The sequence below is a fragment of the Gossypium arboreum genome, chromosome 8, assembly GCF_025698485.1.
Source record: "Gossypium arboreum isolate Shixiya-1 chromosome 8, ASM2569848v2, whole genome shotgun sequence".
Taxonomy (NCBI): Eukaryota; Viridiplantae; Streptophyta; class Magnoliopsida; order Malvales; family Malvaceae; genus Gossypium; species Gossypium arboreum.
The window spans coordinates 12,927,993-12,940,397 of NC_069077.1; the positions used below are offsets into that span (position 1 = coordinate 12,927,993).

At 32.3% G+C, this 12,405-nt stretch overlaps 1 protein-coding gene and 1 non-coding gene across 2 annotated transcripts; one reads left to right on the forward strand and one right to left on the reverse strand.

Moving 5' to 3' along the window:
- Positions 1-423: 423 nt before the first annotated feature.
- Positions 424-530, forward strand: LOC128279697 (small nucleolar RNA R71). Its single transcript, XR_008269895.1, has one exon. It is a non-coding gene; the product is annotated as a small nucleolar RNA R71 (small nucleolar RNA).
- A 10,032-nt stretch (positions 531-10,562) lies between these two features.
- On the reverse strand, positions 10,563-11,289 carry LOC108468057 (14 kDa proline-rich protein DC2.15-like). The gene has a single exon (XM_017768909.2). The coding sequence runs from the start codon at positions 11,194-11,196 to the stop codon at positions 10,798-10,800; it is 399 nt and encodes a 132-aa protein (XP_017624398.1). The 5' UTR covers positions 11,197-11,289; the 3' UTR covers positions 10,563-10,797.
- Between the last annotated feature and the right edge of the window lie 1,116 nt (positions 11,290-12,405).

Below are 12,405 nucleotides of genomic sequence, written 5' to 3' on the forward strand. Positions count from 1 at the left end.
AGGTATTGCTATATGGGTTATTTTAGGATCTAGAGTTATTGTTACCCATATATTGGACTTGTTCCTCCTCGATGCTAAGGTTGAAGGGTTGATATTCTGTGCATGCTCCTCCTCCATTAGAATCGCACCTCATCACTGGATGTACCTGAGTGGAACCACACAAACCGTCAATCTTTTTTATTTAAGAGTTCTACTTGCTTAGATAACATAGTAACCGCGTTGAGGTTGAAAACACCGGCTGCTTTCGTCGGCTTTGTTCTCATAACTTGCCACTGATAGTTATTCAGTGACATCTGCTCAATAAATTCGTAAGCCGCCTTAGGTGTCTTATTATTGATAGTTCCTCCAGCGGCTGCATCAATCATCTGCCGAGTCGAAGGATTTAGGCCATTATGGAACATTTGAACCTGTAGGCAAAGCGGTAACCCATGGTGAGGGCACCTTCTCAAAACGTCCTTGTATCTCTCTCATGCATCGTAGAGTGTTTCTAAATCTATCTGCACAAAAGAAAAGATATCATTACGTAATTTGGCTGTTTTAGCTGGTGGAAAATATTTTAATAAGAAATTTTCAGTCATTTGTTGCCAAGTAGTGATTGAGCCTTGTGGTAACGAGTTCAACCATTATTTAGCTTTATTCCTTAACGAAAAGGGAAACAACCGAAGGCGAATTGCATCATCAAAAACGCCATTAATTTTAAAGGTATCATAAAATTCTAGAAAATTTTCCAAGTGAGCGTTGGGATCCTCGTCCTGCAAACCATCAAACTGAACAAACTATTATATCATTTGAATTGTATTAGGTTTTAGTTCAAAATTATTTGAAGCAATAACAGGTCTAACTATACTTGACTAAGTTCTTGATAAATTAGGTTTAGCATAATCATACATAGTGCGCAGAGCAGGATTTTGATTAATAGCAACTGTAGGAGGTAGTGAATTTTCTTGGTTCTCAGCCATCTCCTCGGTTTTGGTTTGAATATCGTTCTCTTGCTAGTTCTCTGTGTATCTTAAGCTTCACCTTATTTCTCTTTGGTTTCTGCGAACTGTGCGATCGATCTCACTGTCAAAAAGTAATGGTCCTGACGGGTTTCTTCTAGTCATAAACTATAAGAACCTGCTAGAAAAAGGGAAAAAGAAGAATTAATATTAAAAATTAGAATAAAATTTAGATTGCAGTAAACGTAAATGGCTAAAGTAATAAAAATCGAGTGTTCCTAATATCTTAGTTCCCCGGCAACGACGCTAAAAACTTGATACGTGATATTCGTGACAGGTTTTAAATATTTATAATGAATCATTCTTGAAACTAATTATTATCACGATGAAGGCAAGTGTACCTATCGAATAGTAGTATAGCTTTAGCAAGACTGGATTATTGAACCCAAAGGAACTAAAACTACTAGTATTAACTTTTCTTTTTATTATCTAGCCTAAAAAATAAAAGGGTTTTTTTTTATCTAACTAATTAACTAAACTAAGAAATCACAAAAAATAGAATTGGGGAATTACTTTTGGAAAAATGATTGAATTAAGACAATACCTAAGGACAAATCCACCTAGACTTCACTTGTTATTTGACTCTGAATCGGACGATTTATTTATTTGACTTGATCCGTAGAAATCCCTAAGTTATATTATTATCCCTCTCGAGACTAACAACGTCTAACCCTAGGTTGAATAATTGAAATCTCTTTCTAATTAACTCCCTAGGGTTGCATTAACTCGATCTATGGATCCCCTTATTAGGTTTTACCCTAATCTGGAAAAATCTTGTCACCCTATCTCTAGGCGCGCAATCAACTCCGCTTAATTATGACAAATGTACTCTTAGACAGGGTCTATTCCTCATCTGAATAAGAGCTTAACTTGAATCAATATCCTGGAATATCAAGACAAGAATTAAGAACACATAATTAAGAACAAGTTAAATATTTATCATACAATTCAGATAATAATAACAAGATCTGTCTTAGGTTTCATCCCCCTTAGGTATTTAGGGGTTTTAGTCCATAACTAAAAAGGTAAACATCTCAGAAGAATAATGAATACAAAACATAAAGAAAAAAACAAAACTTCTGGAGGGAAATTGAGGGAAGATCTTCAGTCTTGATGATGAATCCTGCTTCTAAGATGGATCATTTGGCTTTCTTTGAGCAGTTCCCTGCTTCCTTCTCTATGTGGCCCCTTTCTTCCTCCTCTAGGGTGTATTTATAGCTTTAGAATGCCTAAGAACCCTCAAAATTGGCCTTTTCCGAATTGGACTCAATTTGGGCTTGACAGGGACACGCCCGTCTGACACACCCGTGTGCGATTACTTTAGCCCGTGGTTAAGCCTGTTAAATAGGCATGGGTGTGTGGTCCACCTGTGTGAGTCGTGCTTCGATTCTGCCAAATTGACACGGCCGTGTGGTCTGCCCGTGTGAGGAGGTTCAGGCTGTGTTGATTTCGTACATTAGTCCATTTTCTCCGTTTTTTGGCCCGTTTCTCTTTCCTTTCACTTTCCTATGCTCACCTAAGTATAAAACATGAAATTAAGGCATTAAGAGCATCGAATTCACCAATTTTAAGTAAAAATCATCCATAAAATGTGCTAAGCATGGGCTAGAAATATGTATAAATTACGGTTTATCATGCAGTTTTGTTATGGACAATTAATGATTTCCCGGCTTATGTCAATTTATCTGGTTGGAGTACCCAAGAACGTTATGCTTGTCCTTGTTGTGCTGCGCAAACATGTTCGAAATGGTTATATAATAAGAAGAAGTTCTGTTATATGGGGCATTGTCGGTGGTTGGATAGAAATCATAGATTTAGATTTCAAAGGACTTTATTTGACAGTACTGAAGAGTTTAGAGAAGCTCCTGAGCAGACCATTGGATCTGAAATCTTGTTCATGTTAAAATATATGGATTTCAGTTATGTGGAGATGAATCAACCATCCAACATACAAGCAAGGAGAAGATCAAAGGACAAATCTGATAATGAATCTAATGAAGAGGATGATCGTAAGGAGGCGGACTTGTGGAAAAAAAAGAAGTTTTTTTTTAGTTGCCTTATTAGGAGCATCACATTTTACGACACAATCTTGATGTCATGCATATTGAGAATAATGTTTGCAAGAATATCATTGGGGCAATTTTGAATGTCGATGGAAAATCAAAAAACAATCTTCAGAGTCGACTTGATTTAGTTGACATGGGAATTCAACGTGATCTTCATCCCCAAGTACTTCTGAATAGGAAATATCGGTTGCTGCCTCTAATTTTTACAATGTCGAAGGAAGAGAAAGAAGTGTTCTGCACGGTGTTGAAGGATATAAAGGTCCCAGATGCGTATGCATCAAATATATCTCGATGTGTGAGTCTTAAAGATCAAAGACTATATTCTTTAAAATCACATGATTATCACATCTTGATGCAAGATTTACTACTACTTGTTTCACGGTGCTGTATGTCAAAAAAGGTTACGTCTTGGATAATTGAACTTTCCAATATAATGAATGCTATTTGTGGCAAAGTTTTGGATGTTGAAGAACTTGAGAAAGTACAGGATCGAGCCGCTTTGAATTTATGCAATTTGGAGAAGATCTTTCCACCTTCCTTCTTTACTATTATGGTGCACTTGGTAATCCATCTCTCTTATAAAGAAATAATTAGTGGACTGGTTTTCTATCGATGGATGTATCCTATAGAAAGGTGCTAATTTATTTGTAGAGTATTCATTCATTCACCTCTATACATTTAGTTACAACTTTTGATAATGTTGTATATCGTATTTAGGTTCCTAAGCAAATTGAAGTCTTATTATCAAAATAAGCGTTATCCAGAAGGATCAATTGCTGAAGGCTACTTGGAAGAGGAGTGTATGATCTTCTGTTCTAGATATTTAGAAGATGTTGAAACACGATTGAATAGACCAAGTAGAAATGTTGGGCTCAATAATCCCAACTTCGCCGAAACTTATTTATTTCAAAGTTATAGAGAACCAATCAGTAAAGTTGAAATTGCAGAATTAGATGAAAGATCTTGGGTACAAGCACATAGATATGTTCTTTTTCACCACAATTCAATTGAACCATTACGCAAGTAAGTTCTAGAATATGATAAATATTCATCTTTTTTATTTGTTTATTTTCTAACCAATTAAACCTCTTTTTAACATAATGAGTACAAACAAATCTTGAGATCTCGTTCATGCTCTCGAAGATTACAACAACGAGAGATTAATAAGTTATTCACAGAATCTTTCCATGAATGGTTAAGCCAAACGGTATACAATGCAACCTTTTATTGACAAATAATAATGTTTTCTCATAACATTTATAATTACTTAAATTACTTTCGATTCAATAGGTTTGGAGTGGGAAGGACGTTAATGAAGAAGTTAAATGGCTTTCCCAAGACCCGAATAGAGTAGTAAAATGATATAGTGCCTTCATCATCAATGGATTTAGATTTCATACAAAATATCGCGAGAGATTGAGGTTAGTGCTAGGGACAGTAATCCCGTTGAGGGAAATATGGAGTATTACGGACTTCTTACTGATATTATTGAGTTAGATTACTATGGAAAATGGAAAGTTGTCTTATTTCGATGTGATTGGGCTGATGTTAATACTGCTCGCGGAATTAAAAACGATCAATTTGGTTTTACAATGGAGAATTTCTCTCGATTGATTCACACTGGAGAACAATTGATAGACGAGCAGTATGTATTTTCTTCTTAAGTGAAACAAGTTTTTTTACTCGAAAGATCCAACTGATGAGGGTTGGTACATTGTACTCCGAAACACCCCTAATGACTTGTTTGACATGGGCAATGGAAGTAGAGATGAAATCGTCAAAAGATCAGAAACTTTATGTTTTCCAGAACAAAACTTAAATGAAAATATCCCTAGTACTAGTACACAATTTCAATGGGTTCGTTAGGATGTGGATGAAGATATTTACGAATTATGATGTAGTAAGATTTTACAATTTTTTAATTATATGTAATATTATAATTTTAATCTTGCTCATGTTATATAATTTAACTATTTTATATGTACTATTATTGTTGTAACAAAACTATTATTGTTGTAATTTGTTACTAAAATTTCAACTATTTTATGTGTATTGCAAGAAAAATGCGTAGAAGAAGATTACGAGATTTAAATATGGTCCAGAATACTCCAAATTCGGAAGAAGCAAATAGTGAACAACAGACAGTTATTGGATCTTCGAATGTGCCGGAGACACTTGACGAGTCTGCAGAATTTCAAAGTAATGTTAAGATTATTTTACATGTGTGTTGACTTGTATTATTGATTTATTTTTCAATTTTAATATAAATAATAACATATCGTTTTTCAGCTGAAAGTGGTGAGACGCGTAGAGGTCGAGGACGTACGCTACTTAAAGATTTATACAACTTAAATCCTGTCGAGCGTGTCAAAGTAAGTAGAAATAGTCATGGTCAGCCTGTTGGATCTGAAGCTCGATTTTGAGCAGGCTATTTGGGCATTATAGCACGAAATGCCAATATGTTGCCTATCAACTACGAATCATGGCATCACATGCCTAATAACAACAAAAATCAAACTCTCGATAATATTAAGGTAACAAAACGTGGATGTAATTTATAATACTTTGGTTTAAGTTTCATTTATATTTACATTCTAAACTTGTATTTTTTTTAGGAGAGATTTGTTTTAAAGGTCTTGGATGACTATATCAAGAAGGCATTGGGTAAAAAATGGAGAGACCATAAAAGCACTTTGAAAAAAACAATATTTTAAGAAAGACATAAGCCTCGAAGAAAAATAGCGAAATGTCCCGCCAAGAATGCTGAGGTACCAATGGGAAGATACGGTTAGATTCTGGAATTCAAAGAAAGGAGAGGTATTACGTACTTCCAAATTCTTATAAATTTTTTGGTATATAGTGTTTACTATATACGTAATAATAATTACATTATGTAGGACCGTGAGCAAGTTGGAACAAGCAGCGGGAAAAAACAAAAATTCAAGCACATGGCAGAGTCGAGAAGTTTTTTTTCTTTAGCTGAGGCCGAGGTATTATGTATTTATTAATTCTATCAAATATTAATGACTTTCTACTATTAAATAATATTTTTACTACTATATTATAGGAAGTCTCGTCTGGTCAAAAAGTTGGACGCCTTCAGCTTTTTGAGATTACGCATAGGAAGAAAGATAGATCTCCTATGACATCCGAAGCTGGAGAAATTATGGTATATTTACTTAATAAAATTTGATTTATTATAAATATTTATAATGTTTAATTATAATGGTTTAATTCGTCGTTAGTAGTTTTAAATAATGTTAAGTTATGTTGCATTCCTTTTTATTATATATTTTGTTTCTAACTCTTTGATTGATTTATTAGGAGAAACTAAAGGAGAAGAAGGCGGAGTATGAAGCGGTTGCTTCGACTGATAGTTCTGTTAATCTTGAGAACATTGATAACATAATTATTACTGAAGTTTTTGGTCCTGAAAGGTATGGTCGGGTTCGATTTCAAGGATATGGTGTTACCCCAACCCAATATTTTGGATCCGGCTCCCAGCAATACATGCCTTCCGGGAGTCAAGCTCAAGCTGAAGTTTAGAGGTTAAGAGACCAGATAGCTCAGATGCAAGCGAACACAGTTGAGCAAATTGCCGAGGTTGAAAGAACATATGAAGAACTCCAACAACAACTTAGAGCGGATGCAGCAGCGAGAGAGACAGTGGCAGCAGCGAGGAAGGCAGAGGCAGTAGCGATGGCAGCAGAGCAGAGCAAAAAGTACGATGAGCTCTAGCTACAGCTTCAGCATATGATGTAGATGTTTCAGCAGTCGCAAAAGCCGCCATCTTAGACATTTGTTTTCTCGTTGTAAGAATATTTTAACATTGTCACATTTAACATTATTGTAAGAATATTTTGAGTTATACTTCATTTATTAATTTACATCATATATCTTTCATTGAATTTGAAGTATCATTTAGATTTATCTTTTCCCACAAATGCTGCTAAAAGCCGTGACTTTTAGCGGCGCTTTTCTCAAAAACGTCATTAAAAGCCATGACTTTTAGCAACACTTTTCCCTCAAATGCCACTAAAAGCCATGACTTTTAGCGGCGCCTTTCCCACAAACGCCGCTAAAAGTCATGATCTTTTGTGGCATTTTTTTCAAATAAACGCCGCAAGTTTTTACGACGTTTTCTATAGCAGCATTTTTTGCGACGCTTGTGAAAACGCTACTAAAGGCTAAAAAAAAGCCGCTAAAAGTCTATTTTCCTGTAGTGACAACTCTACTCTATTATGCTCGATCTACTCTTAAACGGAAACTTTTTCTCCACTGAATTAAGCACATTAAATATGAATTAATATCTCGAAAATACTAAAATAAGAAATAAGCATACATAATTGAGAACAAGAATCAAATATTTATCGTGTAAAAGCAGATATTAAATAAAAAGATTCATCATAGGTTTCATCCTCCTAAGTATCTAGGGAGTTAGTTTATAATCCTGAATGAAAACATCTCAAAGTCAGAATAACTACAAGACATAAGAAACTTAATAAAACTTCGAAAGAAATTAAAAGGAGATCTTCGATCTTGATGGAGATCCGCTTTCGAGTTGATTCCGATGGTGTTCTTCGAGTGTTTTCTTCGATCTTTTCTGATTGCCCCCTTATGTCTTCTTCTAATGGTATTTATAGACTTTAGAATGCTCAAAAAGCTTAAAAATTGGGTTTTTCTGCGTATTAGGGAAGTAGGGTGTGAAATTGACATGGGCTAGCTCATGGGCATGTGGCTAGCCCGTGTGACTTATATAGGCGTGTGCCCAACCCACTTAGAAATGCCCCAGCCATATGGCTCCTTAAAACAGTTCTATTTATCCAATTTTGGCTCGTTTTTCGCTCCTTTCACTCTTAAATGCTCTCCTAAGTATAGAAATATGAATTTAAAGGATTAGGAACATAAAATTCACTAATTTGCATAATTAATCATTCAAAAACGCATTAAGAATGAGATGAAAATATGTTACTTGTTTAGCTTATCAATAAGAGATTATGTACTCTTTTTCCTTTATTAGGATTTTATCCCACAGGGTTTTTCCTCATAAAGGTTTTAATGATACACAGTTTTCTCTAGTGGATATCTAAGGGGAAGTGTTACAAATAAATGTGGATATTCATATTCTAACCCCCTTCATTTATAATGTAAAACCTCTCATTCATTATGCAAGTTGTTTAATGTATGTGTTAATGAAATACTTAAATAAGCTTCATTTAGTATATTGCATTGAATGTTAATTACTTATAAATAGAATCCTTACGTGAGTGAAATGAAGATATGAAAAATTCTCCGTATTTTCATCCACCTTTTACTTATTATTATTGTTTTATTAATTTTCTATAACAATTTTAATATATTTTTATACATTTTAACTTTAATATACACAATTTATTATCTCTATAAGTTGTATATCTTAATAATATTGTTCATTGAGTTGGTGTCACAAGTCAACTTGACACAAACTCATAATTAATGATAAGACCATAATAAATAACTGTAGTGCATTTAGTATTGTTTATCCGATATATTTATGTGTTTAGGTTTCATTTTAGTCCTAATTTAATCTATTTTTTTATTTTAATATTGTACATATTTCATATGTTATTATGATTAGTTAGTTTCAAACTATACATATCAATGTTTATTATATGTTACTTTTAAACAAGCATCTCGTATTTGAAATATATAGTTTTCACACGTATACACGTGTGTTAAGATTTCTAATATTTATTTAAAAGAAATGTGAAACTAAAAACTACATGCACAATTAAATAATTTTTTATGATCACATAATAGTTAATAATATATGTAATATATATAATTTATTTAAGCGATTTTATTATTTTAAGTTATTCAATTACGTTTAATGAATTAATAGTTAATTAATGTTACTTTTATTATTATCTCATAATAATTAGTAGTATATAAATAAGGTATTAGTTAATGTGAATTTAATAATGTAATGAATTTAACTCATGTTTTTTATATATAAATATATGTTTATTAAAATAAAATACTTTTATTTTTATTTGTTTTAGTTACTGGGAAAAATATTTATTTTAAATTATTTTAATTAATGATTTTTATAGAATAAGAATATAACTTGTTAGTACACAATAATTTGCGCTACGTACAAACTGTTCCCGCATGGCAAACTAAAAGTTGTTTATGCATCAATTTTTATTTGTCAGCAATTTTGTTTTTACTTTGCATTTATTTTATGTTCATAATTATCTTATAATGGTTAAAAATGTGGGATATTCATGGCCGCATCTATCTATTTAATACAATAGATTTAAGGTGTATTTGATAAATTAAAATTTTAAATTCTAAAAATTAAGTATTAATTTTTTTTTGCTAAATTTTACAAGTATTGAATTTATATTAGAAAAATATTTGATAAATTAGTAAATATAAATTATGTTATTTGATAAAAGTAAATATTAATTTTAAAAGATTATTTATTTTTATTTTTATTTTATTAATATAATATTTTATATTATTTTAGATAGAAGATAAATATGACAATTTGATTATCTTTTGTTTTCAAATCATTTAATTCAAATTTAATAAAATAAAATCAACTTAATATTTTTACCTTAAGTGATAAGTAGCTACTTATCTACTTATGTTATTCAATATTTTATATTAAATAAAAAATTAAAATAATTATTAAATATATTTAAAATATTAAATGTTAAATTTTTATTTTCACTGAAATGAAAAATTTCTATAATTTATCAAAACTCACCCTTAAAAAGATTTTAAGATGGAAGAGTTTTATTTGAAGTATGAGTCTCAAAAAGTTGTTATCCCAATCTTTAACAACAAACTTTCAAAACATTCTAATCCAAGCGTGAGAGATAGAGTTGGAAGATAATATAAAGACATGAAGATAACGTATTCAAAGAAGCTTAGAGATAAACATTAAGGTAAAACTTTAAAAGCTTAATGGATTTTATTCACATTATATGAATACAAATTTGAGATTAAAGCTAACATACTTCAAAGCTGAAGGAATTTTATTAAGTGCATTTATTGTTTATTCATATTAGGAGAGGTTGTTTGGCAGAGTTCACACTAAATATACTAAGATGAGGTTATAGTTAATCAGAGGTTAAAATAAATTGGGTTACGATAATGTAAGTAAAATTTTGTTTGAACAAGACACACAAATTAAGGTAGACCAAATTTTTGGTGTTTATTCTCTTGTTTCGACAGTATTTATGCCATAACTTATAATTACATCATACGCCCTAATAAATTTGCCATAACTTACATCCAAGTGTATTTTGATTACTCATTAATTATTATACTCTTTTGATATATTGTTAACTTGAAAATATTATGCGTCAAAGAAAAAACTTATTAAAGTTTACTTATTATTCTTAATAAATGTTTAGAAATCAAATCCAATGCTTATAATCAAAATACATGAAGGTAGGAGTAAGGACACATGTTTAATATATATAGCGTGACAACATTGAGAAATTAATTTAGACAAACTTATAACAATGGATGGTTTATTCAAATCAACATACCAATAATACTACACTTTCACTTTTCCATAAAATACATAAACCCAAAAATAAACACTTGAATAAATAAAAGCACTACACTTATTTAGTATCAATTCGCAACCAAACAAACACTACAACAGGGAAACAGACAGTTACCGTTGCGAACTAAGCATGAAAAACACTGAGAAAAGAAAGAATTTGGAAGAGTGATCAGGGACATTGGAAGCCGGATGGAACTTTTTTTGAGCAGACATTTAGAAGCAAGCTGAGGGAAACTGGAATATTAAGATTGATACCCAAAATGTTGCCTTTGATCGCTGTGCAAAGGCAAACAGCTGCTTCAAGATCAGCAAGGCCTTTGATAAGGGTGCAGCAAGGTTGAACTGGGGGTGACCCAACAGTTACATTGACTAAACCAAGCACCTCAGCACATACACCTAGTTTAAGGGTATTTATGGGGCATTTTCCTTCCGCAGCAGGAGTTGGGGAGGGAGTGGGGTTTGGTTTTGGTTTGGGGGAAGGGCAAGAACAATTAGCACTGACAAGTGAAAAGAAGAGAATGTTGAGTGCAAAAAAGAGGGCAACCGATGCCGATCTTTTTGAAGCCATCTCTCTCAAACCTTAGGAGCTTCTTGCCTAATGTAGAAGTTAGGGTTGTATAATGTGTGAGAATGGGGATGGTGAATTTGGAGAAAAGAATGGGGTTTTTATAGTGTTTTAAGAGGGCAACTCGGTTGTTTAATAACGTAATACCTTAATTAATAAAATTTGACTGTAAATCAATTCAGTTCTTGCAATTTGAGCTGGCTGAGGCAGAAGATTTTTGGTTAAACTTTGTACTTTTGTGATGTGAGGTGGAGATTAAGGTGTTTCCATGTTACCACTGGTTTCCTAGCATCAAATCATCCGATTTGTACAGTAGTTCATCTTAAATAACACCCACTCATCAGCAAGATTAAGATGTTTGCCTCCCGACCTCCAATCATGGAAGAAAATGGGACCTTGAAATCAACTAATCTATCTATATTATCCATCCTAATAGCACTATCAAGCTAATTTTTGGACAAAATGTACTAAATTTAGTGTTCAAACAATCGGATGTTTCCATTGTCTTTAGTTAATAGTATAAATATCTAATTTGTTTACTTTTATTTTACAAAATATCTCCTCTTATCCAAACTAGGTATATTATAGCTACAACGTACTTACAACAACTAAACTAACTGCTGAAGACAAAATGAATACAGATTTAGAACAACATAATTACTTCACTGTTGAAGGCCAGCTTGTCAGACCTTCGTGGTGATCTTCTGCTACATTTTTGTTTTGATTGCGCTACATTCCAGTCTTGACCGTATCCTGCATGTCATGGCATGTTAATCCAAAACTCACCTAAGTCACATATCATTCACATATTCAAAATCCCAATAAATTTTGCAGTAAGAAACTGATCGTAACGAGCTAATGATCCCAATCCAACAAAAGTAGTGGTTTCTAATTTGGATCTGTTGAGGATGAATCAGTATAAATAACAAAATAGAAAAGGTAGAAAATAGCGAATACAAATATTTTACGTGAAAATTTTTTCCGAAGAAGATAAAAATCATGAGCAAATGAGGTTTCGACTTTTAACTAAATAAATAAACAAATAAGACTACAATGTAGAGAAAATAAACCTTAAATGTATTAAACTCACATTATCTAAAACCTTGAATACAAAGTCCAAACTCTCGTAGAGTTCTCTCAAAAAGGGTATAAAATACTCTCCATAGTTATCACGAAAATTTTCACTAAAACTTATCAGCGCCTACATCTTGT

Coding starts and splice junctions, on each gene's coding strand:
- LOC108468057 (XM_017768909.2), bottom strand. CDS start 11,196: ATGGCTTCAAAAAGATCGGCATCGGTTGCCCTCTTTTTTGCACTCAAC.